Source organism: Carcharhinus amblyrhynchos, chromosome 26 (genome assembly GCF_965287045.1).
Source record: "Carcharhinus amblyrhynchos chromosome 26, sCarAmb.v2.hapA, whole genome shotgun sequence".
Taxonomy (NCBI): domain Eukaryota; kingdom Metazoa; phylum Chordata; class Chondrichthyes; order Carcharhiniformes; family Carcharhinidae; genus Carcharhinus; species Carcharhinus amblyrhynchos.
In genome coordinates this window covers 29,671,771-29,691,595 of record NC_137349.1, presented here as the reverse complement: position 1 = coordinate 29,691,595, position 19,825 = coordinate 29,671,771, and the positions used below count along the sequence as shown (strand labels likewise).

General features: G+C 45.2%; 1 protein-coding gene across 3 annotated transcripts in view; it reads left to right on the top strand.

Annotated features, from left to right (window-relative positions):
• The window catches only part of matk (megakaryocyte-associated tyrosine kinase), an 84,249-nt gene that overhangs the window by 25,567 nt on the left and 38,857 nt on the right, over nt 1-19,825 (top strand). For all 3 annotated transcript variants that reach the window (XM_080213242.1, XM_080213240.1, XM_080213241.1), the window contains 4 exons: nt 10,178-10,242; nt 15,723-15,836; nt 17,075-17,190; nt 18,741-18,960. In XM_080213242.1, coding sequence (XP_080069368.1) covers nt 10,234-10,242; nt 15,723-15,836; nt 17,075-17,190; nt 18,741-18,960 — 459 coding nt within the window. In that variant the 5' untranslated portion in view covers nt 10,178-10,233. The remainder of the gene's footprint in view (nt 1-10,177; nt 10,243-15,722; nt 15,837-17,074; nt 17,191-18,740; nt 18,961-19,825) is intronic.

Genomic DNA, 19,825 nt, shown 5'->3' with positions numbered 1-19,825 from the left:
TGGACCAGAATAAATAGCCTTCCCTGCAGAACAACCCCCCAAGGTCGCAAATCAAGAAGGCAGCACTCCAAAAAAATCAAGGCTGACGACCAAAGGCAAAGATGAGAAAGGACGGGGGCGGTGGGAAGAGAAAGTCGGAGAGATCTAGCAAAATGCTGACCATCAGGACATGCAAAACTGTTTTGAAGCCACGAGGACTATCTAAAGACCTGGGTCAACTGGGCAGAATCCTCTTTGCTCAGAGGGTGGTACTTTTGTTAAGGATAGCAGTGCCATCTGTCACCACTGAAAAGAAGACTTTAAGCAACTCCTCAACCATGCATCCAGAGCACTAACTTCTTCCCTCCAGCTTAATCCCCTGTACCACATGGTGGGAGAGCTGCAACAGGTAATCAAACAGGTGAAAAACAACAAAGTCTGTGGCCCTGAAGGTATCCCAGCTCTTCAAAAAGGACAGACATTTGCTCACCTCAAGTCTCCATGCTCCTGCCCTTCAGATTCAGAGGAAAAATAATTTTCTTCTTTTTTCCCATCCACATTCCAACAACTTCAGGGATGCGACATTTGTAACTATCGTGGGAAGAGAAATCTTGTTGTGGAAACTTTTGAGGTATTTCTTAGCAGGAAAAGTCCTGTCACACCTTCTCCTGAATTGTCTACTTCCTGCGGCTGAAGAAATTCTCCCAGAGACACAGTTTGGCTTAACGCCTTCCTGAGGAACCTTTGATGTGGTCTTTATTGCCAGACAAATCCAAGAAAAATATTGAGAGCAACATCAGGAATTCTTCATTGCATTGGGCAGCATAGTGGCACAGTGATTAGCACTGCTATCCTGCAGCGCCAAGGACTTGGGTTCAATCCCTGGCTTGGGTCGCTGTCTGTGCGGAGTCTGCATGTTTTCGCATGTCTGCGTGGGCTTCCTCCAGGTCCTCTGGTTTCCTCTCACGGTGCAAAAGACGTGCTGGTTAGGTGTGTTGGCCATGCTAAATTCTCCCACAGTGTACCTGAACAGGCGCCAGAGGGTGGTGACTTGGGGATGTTCACAGTAACTTCATTGCAGTGTTAATAATGTAAGCCTACTTGTGACGCTAATAAATAAACTTTCATTGACCCAACCAAACCATTTGATTCAGTAAATCATGAGGTTCAGCGATTTGGAAGTCTAAAAAGCTTCATCTCAAAGCTGCAATTATTTCATGACTACAACTGTCTTGAGTGGCAGATCTGAAGCAAACCTTCCAGATGCAGATCGGAGTCAAGAGATGTTGCGTGAAAGCCGCCATGCTATTTACAATCTAGCTGACGGTGGCTACTTCATCAAAGTTCAGCTGTCCTCTGGTGGAGTAATAAGCACCTTCCAGAAAACTCTTTAACCTCAGTCTCCTCTACCCACTAAAGTGACCACAAGAGACGTACGTGATTATGTGATTCATGGTGTCATTGCCCACTCTGCACCAGATTTGTAAGCCACTCCCAATCTCTCTAATTCTGCACACAGACAATCGGACCCAATGTGTTGCCAAAACAAAACTCAAATATTAACACATATCTGGTCAGCCAAATATTCCGCCTTCCATTTATATTGAGGGGGAGAATCTGGAATATCTGGACCATTTCCTACCCTTAGCAGGCACGTCTCAAAAGGCCTACCATGATCGAAGAGATCCAACACGACAATCCAGCCTTCTTCAAACTCTGGGAGTGCGTGCTCAACAACAAAGACCTCCACAACTCAGTGGAAGTCCTAATGTACAGAGCAGTTGTTGTCACTGCTCTTGTGCCACACTGAGGCCCGGACTGAGTTTCAGCAACACATAAAATCACAAGAGAAATCGTATCATCAACGTCTCTGCCATTTCCTCTGGAGTCAATGGGAGGACCATCGAACAAATCCAGTGTCCCTCATGAAGCCAACTCCACAAAGCGTTCTGGTGAAAGTCTTGCAAAATGACTTTGGACAGGACTCTGTGTCCTTGTGGTCAGTTGACCACTTCCCTTGTTAAATGCTGTTTGCTTAATTCTCTAATGGTCAGCATACCTGGCAAGGCAAAAGAGAACAATTCAAAGACACTCTGAATCTCCCTCGAAGCACACAGCCTTGATGTTAATGGCTGAAAGGAACATGCAACAGGTGGCATGGTGGCACAGTAGTTAGCACTGCTGCCTTATAGTGCCAGGGACCCAGGTTCGATTCCCGGTCACTATCTGTGAGGTGTCTGCACATTCTCCCCATGTCGCATGGGTTTCCTCCAGTTTCCCCTCTCAGCCCAAAAGACGTGCTGGTTAAGTGGATTATCTGTGCTGAATTCTCTCTGTGTAGCCAAACAGGCGCTGGAGTGTGGCAACCAGGAGATTTTCACAGTAACTTCATTGCAGTGTTAATGTAATTCTACTTAGAATGGAATAGAATAGAATCCCTGCAGTACAGAAGGAGTCTGTATTAACTACAATCCTACCAGGCCCTATTCCCGCAATCTTCATTTACTCTGCTAACCCCCCGACACAAGGGTAAATTTAGCATGGCCAATCATTGGCCAAACATTGAATATAGGAGTTGGGACGCCTTGTTGAAGTTGTACAAGACATTGGTATGGCCACATTTTGGAATACTGTGTATAGTTCAGTTCACTCTATTATAGAAAGGATATTTTTAAACTAGAAAGAGTGCAGAAAAGATTTACTAGGATGCTACCTTCACTCAGACGGTGGTGGGTGAGTGGAATTGGCTGCTGTCGGTGGTGGTGGAGGCAAACTCGCTGGGGCGTTTTAAGAGACTTCTGGATGAGTACATGGGATTTAATTGGATTGAGGGTTATAGGTAGGCCTAGTAGGTAGGGATATGATCAGCGCAACTTGTAGGCCGAAGAGTCTGTTTGTGCTGTATGTTCTACCCGGATTTGATGGTTTGAGTTATATGGAGAGGTTGGATAGACTGGGACTTTTTTCTCTGGAGCATAGAACGCTGAGGGGTGATCTTATAGAGGTCTATAAAATAATGAGGGGCATAGATCAGCTTGATAGTCAATATCTTTTCCCAAAGGTAGAAGAGTCTAAAACTAGAGGGCATAGGTTTAAGATGAGAGGGGAGAGGTACAAAAGTGTCCAGAGGGGCAATTTTTTCACACACAGTGTGGTGGGTGTGTGGAACAAGCTGCCAGAGGTAGTTGTAAAGATGGTACAATTTTGTTTTTTAAAAAGCATTTAGACAGTTACATAGGTAAACTGGGTACAGAGGGATATGGGCCAAATGCGGGCAATTGAGATTAGCTTAGGGGTTTAAAAAAAAACGGCAGCATGGACAAGGTGGGCCAAACGGCCTGTTTCCATGCTGTTACTCTCAATGACTCTATGAATCAACCTAACCCGCACAAACCCACGCTGTGAGACAGCAGTGCTAACCACTGTGCCACCATGCTGCCCCATTACTTGTGACACTAATAAATAAACAAAAAAAATTAACGAGCAACAATCTCACAATGATGAGAAAGAATGGTGGCAGAGAAAAGGAGCCAAATCCTGCATCTGGATTCCACTACCACTTGCGACATGCTGCCCCATATGCCCGAAGATTTGCATGTCAAGGATCAGCCTGATGAGTCATGTGACGATCCAAGGCAGAAACACATGACCCTGGGTAGATGTCACCCTCCAAATGAGGGCCAGCCAATGATGATTATGACACAACATTTCCAAAGCATTTAACTGGCTATGGAGCACTTTGGGATATTCGGAAAGGTGCTATACAATTGGACGTTCTTTCTTTCCACCTTTCCTCTCTAATATAAATGATAGTCATCCTGTGCTATAACTGCACTTCCAATTGACCTTCAGTTCAGCCCACTCAGTTCTCTTTTGCGTTCGTCCAAGGCAGTTATGAAATGGTTGCTCTTTTGAAACAATTGATCAACTTCTGATATTTTGCTGCATTGACGCACACATCGCTGATTTGAGCCAGGAAGCTGTGGTTTCCTGGCTTCTGAATTGAAATTTAAGAGTCTGTGTATTGATTGTAAGAGGAGTGAAAAGCTGAAGGAGGTGAGGGTTTCTCCAATTCTGGGGTCTTAGGAAAAGAAAAACAAGATGTGAGGACGTGGGGCTGGAGGGCAGGTGGGTGTTGATGGTACAGGGTGGGTAGTGATAATTGCAGCTTAGAAAGGGAATAGTTCAGTCAAATTCTCTCCACCTCTCCCTCGAGACAAACCTGTCCCACCCACAGCAACAGCTTCATAGCATTGAAACTAACTTTCTCCAATTCTATGTAAAAATACCCTTTCATTAGAGAACAGAGAATGTATCTATTAATAAGCACTGTACAGCAGCCTCGTGGCTGTAGCTAGCTCCCAAAATGTTTCTCTGCCTAGGAACCTTTCTCCATGGGATGAGTCCACACCCAGAGTCCCCATTAGTCACACAGGGCCTTGTGACCATTACTCTGCTGTGTTGCCCTGAAAGGGTCAATCACCACACTCTACTTCCACTAAATCCCCTGCGCAGGAGGAAAGAAAGGGAGAAGCTGAGAATACAGCATAAACTAGGTCAGTAACTGGAGTTGGGCAAGGCTGGCTGGGCAGGCAGGGTTGTATTTTCAACAGTATGGGGTCCATACACCTTTATCCCCTTGTCCTGCTGTGCATTTTCTGTGTTTAATTTCCGATGCCTAGCGCTTTCTGTACCTTATTGCAGACCTACGTTTTTTTAAGACATGCTCGGAAGTCATGTGCTCTGGCATTCAGTGGCACAGCTCTGGATGCTACGTGACTTGTGGCCAGGTTTTGATGCTAATTGTGTTCCAAAGAAGCATCTGCCAGAAGCCTTTGTGTCTGCCTTCTGTGGCGAGATAACATTTCCTGTTGGAAGCACATTCCAGGCTGGTGTTGCGCTTCTCCCTGTGTATATGTATGTCATTCTCATAGAGTGCAGGAAAGATTAGAGCTCCATTATACTGAAATAAGGGAAGTAATTAGTTTTGTTATTTCAACCTTCTTTGCCCTCCCATGGTTTACTTAGAAGTTTTTCTTGCAATTATTATTTCCGATTTATTTGAAGTCATGTTGTTTGTTGGACTGATTAAATAATTAGATCTCTCTCACATGTAGTTAGTCTCAACACTAGTGAGGTCAGACCTCCTCGTGGCTTTTTTGTTCTTATTTCTCCCAAGCTCTAAGTGCTCTAATCCTCATTTCTTGTGAAATATAGACTCAGCCTGTGGTTCCCTGTTCTAGTTAATGATTTCAGAATACCTCAAACCCACGGGCCTCTTAACTTCCTTTCCTTATCAATATTTTAAACCTAAGCTTGGCATTGTCTGACCACGTCTCTCTTGTTCTGCTATTGGTGATGTCCTGCATCTTAACCCTTCCTCATAAGAAAAAAAAGTGATAAACGGCTAGAAAACCAGCATCCTGGTGAGCATATCTCTTTTTGATGCTAATTGGTTCTGAAGTATGTTTTATGTCTGTGGGAATATTGCTTAAATTGGAACTATCGAGATAGAGAGCTATTCAGAATTATACTTTGATAGGGTGAAATGAAATAATGTGAGCAGAGGCTTGTGAGAAGCATAAACTCCAGCCACGAGCAGTTGGGCCAAATAGTCTGTATATGTGCTAATATTTCTAGGTAATTGTATATTGTGATGAAACTGTGCCTTTAAAAATGCATTTGGGTTATGTTTCTTGCGCAGGACCTGTTTTAGCAGTTTGTTTTATCATCAGTTCCATTTTGTTTACATTCAACAGCTCTGTTGTTACTGCAGCAGCATAATTGGTCATAATTGCTAAAATATTTGTTTGAATCTGATATAATGCAGTGTTGTTATTTTAGTGTTTTCCCTGGGGCTTTTCAGAGTGGGATTTGATTAGGTTGATTGACAAGTGAAGTCTAATGACTGGGTAGGACTGGATTTACACAGAGAAATCAAGTCAGTTGCTCCTTGGAGACTGCATAGAGAAGTAACTCTTCCTCTCCCTGGAGTCAGGAGATTGGGATCTGCTAGAAACTAGATTTATTTATCTGAAGTTCTGCTGTTGGAGGATATATCTTCTCTGGAAATTGCTTTATGGGAATCAGAAGGCAGGTGTCTTTCTGTGTCTGTCCAGAGGGGTTAAAAGGCTAGAAAACTAGCATCGATATGAGCATATCTCTTTTTGGTGCTAACTGGTTCTTAAGTAGGATTTACGTCTATGGGAATATTGCTTTTATTGGAACTATAGAGATAGTTAGCTGTTAAGAATTATACTTTGTCATATTTGAGTATTTTAATTGGTAAAAGTCATGCAAATTCTTTTCGTAGCATTCTGTGTTCTTAAATGAAGTTTGATTAAATAAAAACTTATCTAGTGGCTCAGTAGAATTACACCTGGAGTGAAGCATCTTATGCTGGCATCAGTGCCAAGATAAATAAAGTTGGGGTCTAGGCTAACTTCATAATATACTTTTGGAGTTTCTGATCTGGTCCCTAACAATATAAAGAAAGGTATAAGTTACAGAGGTGGGCACAGATTCATTGATTCCACAAATTAAATATCAGTTTTTCAAAATACCCAGGGGGAACACATTTCACGATGACACATGCTCCATTGGAGAGAACCCACTTTCTGTCAACTGTACGTCTGATTTAAAGCATACTCTTTTGTTGAAAAATACTTTTGTTCAGATAATTCTTTCCTTATCATTTCACTAGACTCATAAAGCTGGAAACTTTATTGCAGAGTGAGTGGTCATGTGATGATATGACGAGGAGGCTACAAGAAAGGGTCATGTGGCAGGGGTGAGGGTGTTCTAAGGGGCAGCACAGTGGTTAGCACTGCTGCCTCATAGCACCAGGGACTGTAGAATCATACCTGTAGTTCAGTTCCGGCCTCGGGTCATGTCTGTGTGGAGTTTGCACCTTCTCCCCATATCTGCGTGGGTTTCCTGTGGGTACTCCAGTTTCCTCCCATAGACCAAAGATGTGTGGGTTAGGTTGATTGGCAGTGTTAAATTACCCCTTAGTGTCAGGGGGATTAGAAGGGTAAATATGTGGGGTTACGGGAATAGGAAGCAGCTGAGTGGGATTGTTGTCATTGATGGGCCAAATGGCCTCCTTCTGCACTGTAGATTCTATGATTCTCCCTGAGATTGTGGGCAGAGTAATCTTGGAGTTATTGCTCAGCCTGTGAATGAAGTATTGTTTGTTACAAGTCCTTGTCAGTGTTTGGAAACCCAGCGTTTCTACAATTAACACATCTGATAATTAACTTTATTTATTATTGTTTCAAAATATTCATCTCAAAGCTTCATAGGCAACAGTCTACATTTCATCTTATGCCTATAGCCACCTCTTCAGCATCTAAATTATTTCTACAATCCTTTCCTGTGTGTTTTTAACTTCAACCCCTTTTAGCTGAAACTAACTTATTTATTGAATAACATATCTGTGCCTATCCTTTCAGGACAATGACTCCAGCCCTTAAATTCATCCTTTTCAATGTTATTAGTGTCTTTGAGGGGAAAGGACAGGATTTGAAAGCATTACATTTCAACCCAGTTCTGTAACATGAACTCTTCTGTACCTGTTTAGTATTAGATTAATGAAAAAAACATATCTGTATTCTTACAGATTGCACCATAGCAACGCCCTCATTGGAAGTTCCCTCACCTCAAGTTCAGTGTTGATTAGCACTTGGCGGTTGGTTAGTTCAGTTGGCTGGACAGCTGGTTCGTGATGCAGAGTGATACCAACAGTGTGGGTTCATTCCCATGCTGGCTGAAGTAATTCATGACCCTTCTTAGCCCTGCCCCCTGCCTGAGGTATGGTGACGTTAAGGTTAAATCACCACCAATCAGCTCTCCTTCTCAAAGGGGAAAGCAGCCTATGATCATTTGGGATTATGGCGACATTACCTTTCACGTTCTCCCTGTGTCTGCGTGGGTTTCCTCTGGGTGCTCCGGTTTCCTCCCTCAGCCCAAAAGGTGTGCAGGTTACATGCATTGGCCATGCTAAATTCTCCCTCAGTAGCCAAACAGGTGCCAGGATGTGGTGAGTAGGGGATTTTCACAGTAACTTCATTGCAGCATGAATGTAAGCCTACTTGTGACTAAGAAATAGACATTTTAACTTTGCTTTATTTAACTTGAGTACATCATCTAGTTGGGTACTCCAATGTAGACACTATTCTTCAGTTAAGGCAATAACTAGGGCAGTAAAGCAAAACCCAAAGTTTAAGTTGGCCATGTAGATGTAAAAGATCTTATGGCACGATTCAAGAAAGAGCGGGGAGTTCTCCCAAGGGCCCAGCCAATATTCCTTCTAAAAACCAACATGATCATTTGCCCCAATAATATCTTTTGCAATTTGATGAGTACAAAATAGTTGCTGATTTTGCCCATATACAACTGTCCAATCTGCTTCAAAGTAATGCCACATTATATGATGACACAGTGGCTAGCACTGCTGCCTCACAGCCCCAGGGACCTGGATTCAATTCTGGCTTGGGTCACTGTTTGTGTGGAGTTTGCACATTCTCCCTGTGCCTGCATGGGTTTCCTCTGGGTGTTCCGGTTTCCTCCCACACTCCAAAAATGTGCACATTAGGTAGATTGGCCATGGTAAATTGCCCCTTAAAGTTCCAAAATGAGTAGGTTAGAGTAGGTTAGCCATGGGAAATGTATGGGGGTTACAGGGATGGAGTGGTGGAGAGGGCCTGGATGGGATACTCTGTCAGAGTGTCAGTGCGGATTTGATGGGCCGAATGGCTTCCTTCTGCATTGTAGGGATTCTATGATACTACACACCTTGACAGAATACAAAGTAGTTTTTTTTTAAATTGTGAAACTTTGTAAATGTTCAGTTTCACAGAGACTTGCTTTGCTTGAACAAGGAACAGAGTGTGTTAGCGGGCAGGTGCAGCATGCAAATATTTACTGTTAGGGGATTGGAATGCATGAATAAAGAAGTCTTGCTCGAATTGTACAGGGTTTTGATGGGATCACATCTGGAATGCTGTGTGCAGTTTTAGTCTCCACGCTTACGAAAGGATATACTTGCTTTGGAGGCAGTACAGCAAAGGCTCACTAGATTAATCCCTAGGATCAGGGACTGAGTAAACTGGATTTATATTCTATGGGGTTTAGATGAATGAGAGATAGTCTCATCGAAATCTACAAAACTCTGAAGGGGTTTGATGTGGTGGACACTGATTGGGGAATCCTAACAGCAGTGTGGGTGTATCTAGACCACAGGGCCTGCAGCGGTTCAGGAACGCTGCTCACCATGACCACCTTCTCAAGGAAGTTAGAGATGGTCTGTAAATACTGACCTAGCCAGCAGTCCCCATATCCCACAAATCAATTAAAAAAAAGTAGCGGGAGGCACAGTCTCGGGATAAAGGGCCAATTATTTAGGACCGAGATGAGAAAAAATTATTTCACTCAAAGGGTTGTGAATCTTTGGAGTTCTCTACCCCAAAGGGTTGTGGGTGCTTCACATTAAACTCTGACAGATTTTAGGTCTCTCAGGGAGTTTTGGAGCAGGCGGGCACACGGAGCTGAGGTCCCAGATCGTCCCGGGGTGTGTTGAATGGCAGAACGGGCTTGATGATCCATGTGGTCTTCTCCTGCTCCTATTTCTTGTGTTCTCGTTCTTGACATGGTTTTGATAAGGTGGCAGCTCAATGCATCTTTTCTTTATCTGCTCAGTGCAGACGGAAAAATGTTTATGAGGGCGGAAACCTATTTCCCCGCTACAAACATGGCTCAAATACATTGGCACAGAAAGCTTCAGAATGAATGATATTAACTGAAACAGGCAAGTTCCAGCCAGTTTAGGGCAAATACTTGGAGACCCTCATGCAGTCTTGGGTGAAATCAGCCAACACGGGGTTCAGACTGAAGACCGCCCCCCCCCCCCCCTCCTTGCCTGACTGACGAAGTATCACACAAATCAGTGCATTTATCACCTGTGCCACCAGAGCTGCTTGGGTGCCATCTGTAAGCCATTTGACCTTAGCTCCCATGGCTTGCATTGTCTGGTCTGCTGTTTTCTATGTGTGGTTGCACAGTGCCACATTGTGTGGCTGGTACTTGGTCCACCTCATAATGGCAATTAGTGCAAATCTTGTAAGGAGGAGATGTCCTGACTGTTGTTAAGAACTGATGATCCTCTGCTCCCTCACTGCAATCTTCTTTGTTCCATCAGGAAAAAATCATTCTTCAGCACTTCGAGCAGGTCCATGAGGAGACGGGCGACCTGAAATGGCATTGGTGAGTTGCGGTTAAGAATTTTGCAGCGTCTTCAGTGTTGAGGGACACAGCAAACCTGTGAGCAGGAAGAGAGGAGGATCATTTGCAATGTTTTCTGGAATATGTGCATGTGAAATCTGGGGGAGGAAGAGGATTTGAGTTCTGAATAAAGTGGCCTCCCCTCACACATTCTTGCAATGTTCGTTTAACTTCAACAAATTATCATGGGAATGCAGCCATTTACATAAACTGGTTATCGATGTAAGGTGTCAGCACTTAAATTCATTCCCATCTACTGGGTGGCACAGTGCCTAGCATTGCTGCCTCACAGCATGAGGAACCTGGGCTCATTCCCAGCTTGGGTCACTGTCTGTGTGCAGTCTGCACATTCTCCCCGTGTCTGCGTGGGATTCCTCCTGGTGCTCCAGTTCCCTCCCACAGGCTGAAAGACACGCTGATTAGGTGTATGGCTTCATTAGGCCATGTTAAATTCTCCCTCAGTGTGCCGGAACAGGCACCGGAGTGTGGCGACTGGGGGGATTTTCACAGCAACTTCACATTGTCCCTCTACCTCTCCTGTACTATGGAGATACTTTGGACTTAAGAAGAGAATTTCTTGTAATTTGGTATATTTAAAGAGTGTTTAATTTATACTTCCTTCCAGCTAGATTACTGTAAATGTTGCTCACGCTGTAGTTTCCTGCATAGTGGGGGAGCCAAACATAGATTGAGTGTCCACTTTGCAAACTACCTTCGTTCAGTTCTGAAGAGTGACTTGGAACCCCCTGAACACCTATCATTTCATTTCGGTTCTCCATTTTATTCTCACGCTGACCTCTCTATCCTTGGCCTGCTGCATTGTTCCAATGAAGTTCAGAGAACCTGAAAGACCAACACCTCGCAATTCCATTAGGCACTGTACTGCCTCCCAAACTCAACGCTTAGAATCATACGATGCAGAAGGAGACCATTTGGCCCATTGAGTCTGCACTGACAACAATTCCACCCAATCTCCTGAACCCCATGTATTTGTCCTGTTATCCCCTGACACTAAGGGGCACGTTAGAATGGCCAATCCACCTAACCCGCACATCTTTGGACTGTGGGAGGAAACCGGAGCACCCGGAGGAAACCCATGCAGACACGAGGAGAATGTGCAAACTCCAAGTAGACAGTGACCTGATGCTGGAATTGAACCTAGGTCCCTGGCGCTGTGAAGGGTCAGCGCTAGCCACTGTGCCACCAAATTTCAGCAATTTCAGTTTGTAAGCCCAGCCCCTTCTTTATTTTTGGATAGCAACTGTTGGTCTTGATTCTGCTCTCCCATTTATAGTTCATAGTACCCTACAGTGCAGAAAGAGGCCCTTCAGCCCATCAAGTCTGCACTGGACACAATCCCACCCAGGCTGTACCCCCATATCCCTACATATTATACCCACTAATCCCTCTAACCTATGCATCCCTAAACACTAAGGGGCAATTTCTTAGCATGGCCAATCAACCTAACCCGCACATTTTTGGACTGTGGGAGGAAACCGGAGTACCCGGAGGAAACCCACGCAGACACGAGGAGAATGTGCAAACTCCACACAGACAGTGACTCGAGCCGGGAATCGAACCCAGGACCCTGGAGCTGTGAAGCAGCAGCGCTAACCACTGTGCTACCGTGCCACCCATGGATATGCCCCTGAAAGCCATCTTTTGTTTCCTCGCTTGCTCTATTTGCTTCTTGCTTTCCAGTATTTGTCATGTAATTTCTCTGCTTTCCACCACAGTATTTACCCTTTGTCCCCACCACCACACACCCCCATGCCCTACATCCTCCCTGTCTCCTCCATCAACCTCCCCCATGCCCTGCACTCCCCTGTCCCCTCCATCAACCCCCCACATGCACTACAACCCCCATCCCTCCATCATGGCCCCTCTCCATGTCCTACACCCCCCCTGTCCCCTCCATCATCCCCCCCACATGCCCTACACTCTCCCTGTCTCCTCCACCAGGGCCCACCCATGCCCTACACCCTGTCCCCTCCATCACCCCCTCCGTACACTACACCCTTCCTCCCATCCATCAACCCCTCCCATCCTCTATCACCCCCCGGCCCCTCCGCCACGGTACTCCCCCATGCCCTACACACCCGTCCCCTCCATCATACCCCCCATCCCCATCCATCCCCGTCCCCTCCACCCCCTATACCTCACATTACCCCCATGCCATACGCCGCCCCCCCCGGTTCCCTCCATCAACCCCTCCCATGCTCTATCACCCCCTGGCCCTGCCACCACAGTACTCCCCCATGCCCTACACACCCGTCCCCTCCATCATACCCCCCATCCCTGTCCCCTCCACCCCCTATACCTCACATTACCCCCATGCCATACGCCGGCCCCCCCGTTCCCTCCATCACACCCCTCCCATGCCCTATGCCCTCCCTGTCCCTTCCATTATGCCGCCCCCATGCCCCTAACCCTCCCCCCATGTCCTACACACCCCTACCCTCCACAGTTCCCTGACTGGTTTTAAAAAATTACATTTTGAAGCACTCCCAGTTCTGTAGTAAAGTCACTAACTCATTAATTCTGTACTCTCTCTGCAAACTTGCTGAGTATTTCCAGTATTCTGTAGTTTTATTTCCTGCTCAGGGCGTCGGCTAACATAGATCAACACGGTTCCTGGTTTGCTCCCATAGACATCAGCAGTGATGGAGTTTGGCCGATTACAAATCATCCTCAGTGACCCAGGGCTAGTGAGAGGGGGAAAGGTACACGCCCGATCTCCAATACCTCCTGCAGCTCTGAAAACTGGACAGAGGGAACTGACTGGAATTGTGCCTCTAGCCACTGCCCTATTCCATCCCCCCATTCCCCACTTCCCCCTCCCTTTCCACCCCCCCATTCAACTCCACCCCCCCCTCCACTTTTCTACTTCCCCATTTCCAATCCCCTCCCCCACATCTCCCAGTGAGATTTAACAGTGTTTTCGTTTCCAAGACAGTTTGTATATTAGCACCATTGGAAAGGACAGAGTTTATTGCTCATGTGTCACCCTGAGAAAGAGCTGGTGGTGCCTCTTGAACCACTGCACGGAGTCATTTGATACGAACATGTGGCTAACTCAGCCACTTAACAGGACGGCTAAGACCCAGTGGATTTGTGTGTGATTGAGGTCAGATCTAGGTCGGACAGGGTGAGAATGACAAGATTTCATTCCTGCAGAATGTTAGTAAATCAATTGCATTTTGTACCACAATCCGAAAGCTTCATGGCCCCATTTATTGACAGCGGCTTCTGATGTTGAGATTAGTGAATGGAGTCAGAGAGTCCTAGAAGTTTACAGCATGGAAACAGGCCGTTCGGCCCAACTTTTCCATGCCACCCAGTGTTTACCATTAGGCTTGTACCAATTGCCCGCATTTGGCCCATATCACTCTGTAGCCGTCTTACCCATGTAACTCTCTAAATGCTTTTTAAAAGACAAAATTGTACTCACCTCTACTATTACTACCTCTGGCAGCTCGTTCCAGACATTCACCACCCTCTGTGTGAAAAATTGCCCTTCTGAACCCTTTTGTATCTCTCCCCTCTCATCTTAAACCTATGCCCTATAGTTTTAGACTCCCCTACCTTTGGGAAAAGGTAGATTATCTACTTTATCTATGTCCCTCATTATTTTGTAGACCTCTAAAAGATCACCCCAAGCCTCCTATGCTCCAGGGAAAAAAGTCCCAGTCTATTCGGCCTCACCTTATATCTCAAACCATCAAGACCCAGTACCATCCTAGAAATTCTTTTCTGGACTCTTTCTAGTTTATTAATATCCTTTCTATAATAAGTCCTGCTCTGATTCATTCTACCAAAATGCATCACCTTGCACTTATCTAAATTAAACTCCATCTGCTATTCACTGGCCCAAAGGATCAAGATCCTGTTGCAATCCTAGACAACCTTCTTCACTGTCCACTATGCCACCAATCTTGGCTCATCTGCAAACTTAGTAACCATTGCCTCCCAAATTCTCATCCAAATCATTAATATAAATCGCTGAGGCACACCACTAGTCACAGGCCTCCAATCTGAAAAACAACCTTCTACAACCACCCTCTGGCTTCTGTCATCAAACCAATTTTGTATCCTATTGGCTACCTCACCCTGGATCCCATGATATCGAACCTGATGCAAAAACTTAGCATGTGATACTTTGTCAAAGGTTTGCAAAAGTCCATGTAGACAACATGACTGCACTGGCCTCATCTACCTTCTTGGTTACCCCTTCAAAGACGTCAGTCAAATTTGTGAGACATGATTTTCCACTCACAAAGCTATGCTGACTGTCTCTAATCAGTCCTTACCTCTCTAAATGCCGTAGAGCCTGTTTCTCAGAATACCTTCTAACAACTTACCCACTACAGACATTAGGCTCACTGGCCTGTAGTTCCCAGGCTTTTTCCTGCAGCCCTTCTTAAACAAAGACACAACATTTGCCACCCTCTAATCTTCAGGCACCTCCCCGTGACTACCGATGATTCAAGTATCTCTGCTAGGGGATCTGCAATTTCCTCCCTAGCTTCCCACAGTCTCCTGGGATACACTTCATTGGATCTTGGGGATTTATCTACCTTGATGCACTTTAAGACTTCAGGCACCTCCTTCTCTGTAATATATACACTCTTCAAGACATCAATATTTATTTCCCCAAGTTCCCTCACATCTATATCTTTCTGAATTGTAAATACTGATGTACAGTTTTGGATGAGACCACTGGATGTTTGGATCACTCCCATGCCTCACTGCCCAACCCCATTCCTGTTGATTCCTTCTTTAGCACATGGTGTCAGAAGTGCCTCCAGCACTTCAGCCGCTATTTATGTATTAGTCTTGAGTGTTGACAAGCTATTCAGAAGCAGGTTGCATCACAGAAGATGTCCACACACTTTCATTTTGTTTAAGGGGTCACTGGAGAGCAATCATCAGCGGGGACCCGGGCTGATTTATTTTCTTCCTTTTGTAACCAAGGTCCATTTGTGGGGAGGTGGGGTGAGGGGTTCTGCTGGGATCAGCAGCACCCTCCACTGTGTCTGTATGGGTTTCCCCCAGGTGCTCTGGTTTCCTCCCACAGTCCAAAGATGTGCGGTTAGATGGATTGTCTGTGCTAAATTGCCCCTTACTATGAGGAGGACTAGCTAGGGTAAATGCATGGTGTTTCGGGGATAGGGCCTGGGTGGGATTATGGTTGGTGCAGACTTGATGGGCCGAATGGCTTTCTTCTGCAATGTAAGGATTTTATGATCAGCCAAGTACTGACCTTAAATTCATTGAACATTGCTTGCTCTGGACATGGTGGTGAACCTTTCAATGGAAAATGCTGACCTCTGACAAATAAGTTGGCAAGAGGCCATTTCCTTCCCACACGTCACAGTGTGAACGAGTTTCTCTTATTCACTTCTTCAATTACATTTAGTAATTCTGTTGTTCCAAATTACTTTCTTATTTTGTTTCTGCAGAAAGGTTGGAATCCTGGAACACAATGTATAGCTAAGTGTGACCACAAAACATCAAAGAAAGATGAACTATCATTTCACAAGGGAGATATCCTGACCATTATTGAGGTTGTTAACGTGAGTATGTTTGTGTTATCCGCTCATGTCTTGTTCCCTGTTCAGGAGGGAGTTATTTCATTATTTGGCATGCGAAGAATGTGACATGCCACCTTGTCGCCATGCGAGTGGATGTTTCACTCTTAAACTTTGCTCTTTTCAAGAACACTATTCTAGAAAAATTTAATGACTGAGGAACACATAGTTTCCTGCCTTATAAATTCTCTGTCTTTCCCCATCCCCCTCCTTCATATGGCACAGATTCCAAACGGCATCTTAATCAACTCATCAATTACCCATGTGCCAACTCTCTTATTGGGCAGAAGAATGGTTAGCACTGCTGCCTCACAGCGTCAGGGATCCAGGTTCAAATCTGGTTTCGGGTCAATGTCTGCATGGCGTTTTCTCATGTCTGGGTGGGCTGCCTTCAGGTGCTCCGGGTTCCTCCCACACTCCAAAGATGTGCAGGTTAAGCTGACTGACCATGTTGAACTGTCCCTTAGTGTCAGGGGGATTAGCTGGGTAAATAGGTGCGGTTATGGGGATTGGGTCTGGGTGGGAGTTTTGTAGGCGCAGACTCAATGGGCCAAATGGCCTCCTTTTGCACTGTAGGGATGATACGATTCTAACTGTCCCCATTCTTACCCCCTCATCTTCTATTCACATGTGCCCTGCTTGGTGGGATAAGTTAATTTTCAAATTGCAAGGATGATGGTGATGGGGAGCAGGGTGGAGGAAGACTGTGTGGGAAGAAGAATTGGGAAATTTGCAGGAGTAAGGGAAAAGTTGAGAGTTGACCAAGGTAGTGTTAAGTTCATAAGATGTAGGAGTAGAATTAGGCCATTCAGCCCATCGAGTCTGCTCCACCATTCGATCATGGCTGATGTATTACTTCTCCCCATAACCCTTCAACCTGTTACTAATTAAAAATCTGCCTAACTCCTCCTTAAATTTACTCACTGTCCCAGCATCCACCACACTTCTGAGTAGCAAATTCCACAGATTCACAACCCTTTGGGAAAAGTAGTTTCTCCTCAACTCTGTTTTAAATTTGCTACCCCTTATCCTAGGACTATGACCGCTCATCCTTGAATGCCCTACAAGAGGAAGCATCCACTCCACTTTATCTGTACCTGATAACCAGATAGAGAAACAAAAGCAATGGGTAGGAGTGAATGGGGACAGTTGTGAGGCGACAGGAGGTAGGGAAGGATCAAGGTCCATTGGTTTTCAAGCTCAATCTCTTCTGTTGCACGCAGAATAAGGGTTGGTACAGAGCAAAAAACAACAAGACCGAGGAGGAAGGTCTGATATCCAGAAGTAATCTCCGTGAGCGTGAGGCCATTCGTATTGACCCTAAACTCAGTCTGATGCCGTAAGTATCTTTCCCAGTTTCGGAGATAAACGCAAAATACTGTGGATGCTGGAATCTGAAACAAAAACAGAAAATGCTGGAAAATCTCAGCAGGTCAAAGCATCAGTGAGGAGGGAATAGAGCCAACGTTTCGAGTCTGGATGGCCCTTTGTCAGAGCAGCTCTAACCTGCCGTGATTTTCCAGCATCTTCTGTTCTTGTCGGAGAGATGAATGTTGGTCAGGAAGATCCCTCTGCTAATCTCCTATGGGGTGTCCACCAGGCCATCAGTTTGAAGGTGCCGTCTCCACCAGTGTAGCATTCCATCAGCATTCAAGTGTTAGCTTAGGTTATGTGCTCGAGTCTTGGAACCATGATTTTCTGACTCACGGGTAAGACTGTCTCACCTGAGCTAAGGCTGAACCCATGATTAGCATTAACAGATGGCCGAGTCAATGTAGTTGAAGCCTGTCTTCAAACATTGATCAGACTTCTCTCCAACTGCATTGAATGGACTTCAGACAGCCCTACCTCCTTCCTGCATCCCCCCCCAAACCCCACTGACACACATAGGAAATGGAAGTCATCTTCTCTGTTTCCCAATATCAAATGTACCTTCTCACCCTGTTGGAATGCTTCAGCAGACATCTTGTAAAACCTAAAAGTTTGCATTGATTTAGCACTGCTGCCTCACCGCACCAGGGACCTGGGTTCAATTCTCAGCTTGGGTCACAGTCTGTGTGGAGTTTACACGTTCTCCCTGTGTCTGCGTGGGTTTCATTTGGGTGGTCCAGTTTCGTCCCACAGTCCAACTTGCGTGGGTTAGGTTGATTGGCCATGCTAAACTGCCCTTAGTATCAGGGGGATAGCATGATAAATACATGGTGCTATGGGGATAGGGGCTGCGTAGGGTTGTGGTTGGTGCAGACTTGATGGGCTGAATGATCTCATTCTGCATTATATTGATTTTATATTAAAGTCGGGCCCAATAGCGTACTATAATTGACCTCAAGGATCTATGGTTGCAGAGGAAATGCATCAACAATTCCTACACTTTATTGTTTTCCAGTGATTCCTGCAGGACAGTACATGAGGTAGATCTTTTCTTTGTGTGAAAATAGTGGAAATAAACCTATGAATATAAAAGTTGGAAGAGATTAAAACATGTTGCTGATTTGCTATCTGCCATTTCACATTATCACACAAAACCAAGATCTACCTGCATGTTGTGCATCTGCCAAGGTCCCCTCACCTCCCCATCTCCCCATGGTTGAATAGCTTGTTAGCACTCTTGGTTTGGGTTTATACATGAAGAATAGTCATTTGAGTGGGGCATTCAAGTATTGCTGGCCTTGTGGAACATCCCTGCGTCAAAGCCTTCAGGAGAAGGGCACACAAAACAGGCAAAAAAGATAAACACCTAGGGATGAAGTTGAGAAGAATTGGGGAAGTTTTGAAAAGTTGTTAGCTTTACTGGGGTTGTGGGGAATTGAAAGCATTGCCCAAGGGGAGAGGGGACCTTGGAAATATCTTGAATATTTCACCAACATTGGTCTTCACTTGATTTGCGAGGTGGTTCCACGGGAAGATCAGTGGTGAAGATGCAGTAAGGGTACTCCAGCCCACGGAAGATGGTCTTTTCCTGGTGCGTGAATCCGTTCGACATCCTGGTGATTATGTATTGTGCGTCAGCTCACAAGAGGAAATCAGTCACTATCGCGTCATTTACAAAGACAATAAGCTAACCATCGATGAAGAAAACTATTTTTACAACCTTATCGAACTCATTGAGGTGAGCTATTCAGTTTCTGTTCATCGCACAGTGAAAAGTTATGGAAAGCAGGTGGTCTGAAATCAAAGGGTACAAAAATACCATTTTTCCCTCTCCTTATATGGACCTGTGGTGGGAAGAATTGCATGACTACCTGCAACCTTGTCCAAGTAGATCTTCTTTATGCATAAGTCCACCTGCAGAAAATTGCAACACAAAGGCACTTGGGGTACTTGTGCACAAAGCACAGAAAGCTAGCACACAGGTACAGCAGGTAAACTGGAAGGCTAATAGAATGTTGGCCCTTAATTCAATGGCATTGGAGTATAAGAGTAGGGAAATCTTGCTGCGACTGTACAAGGTACTGATGAGGCCACATCTGGAGTACTGGGAGCAGTTTTATTTATTAGTGTCACAAGTAGTCTTACATTAACATTGCAATGAAGTTACTGTGAAAATCCCTTAGTTGCCACACTCTGGCACCTGTTTTGGTGAATTTAGGGAGAATTTAGTACAGCCAATGCATCTAACCAGCATATTTTCTGGACTGAGACGAAACAGGAGCATCCAGAGGCAACCCACGCAGACACGTGGAGAACATGCAAACTCCACACAGACAATGACCCAAGCCAGGAATTGAACCTGGACCCCTGGCGCTGTGAGGCAGCAGTGCTAACCATTGTGCCACCATGCTTTGGTCCCCTTATTTAAGGGAAGATATTTAATTGCAGGCAGTTCAGAGAAGGTTCATTTGAATGACCCCAGGTATAGAGGGATTGTCCTATGAGCAAAAGTTAAGCAAGTTGGGACTCTACTCATTGGAATTTAAGAAGAATGAGAAGTGATCTAATTGAAACATACAGGATTCTTAAGGGGCCTTGACAGG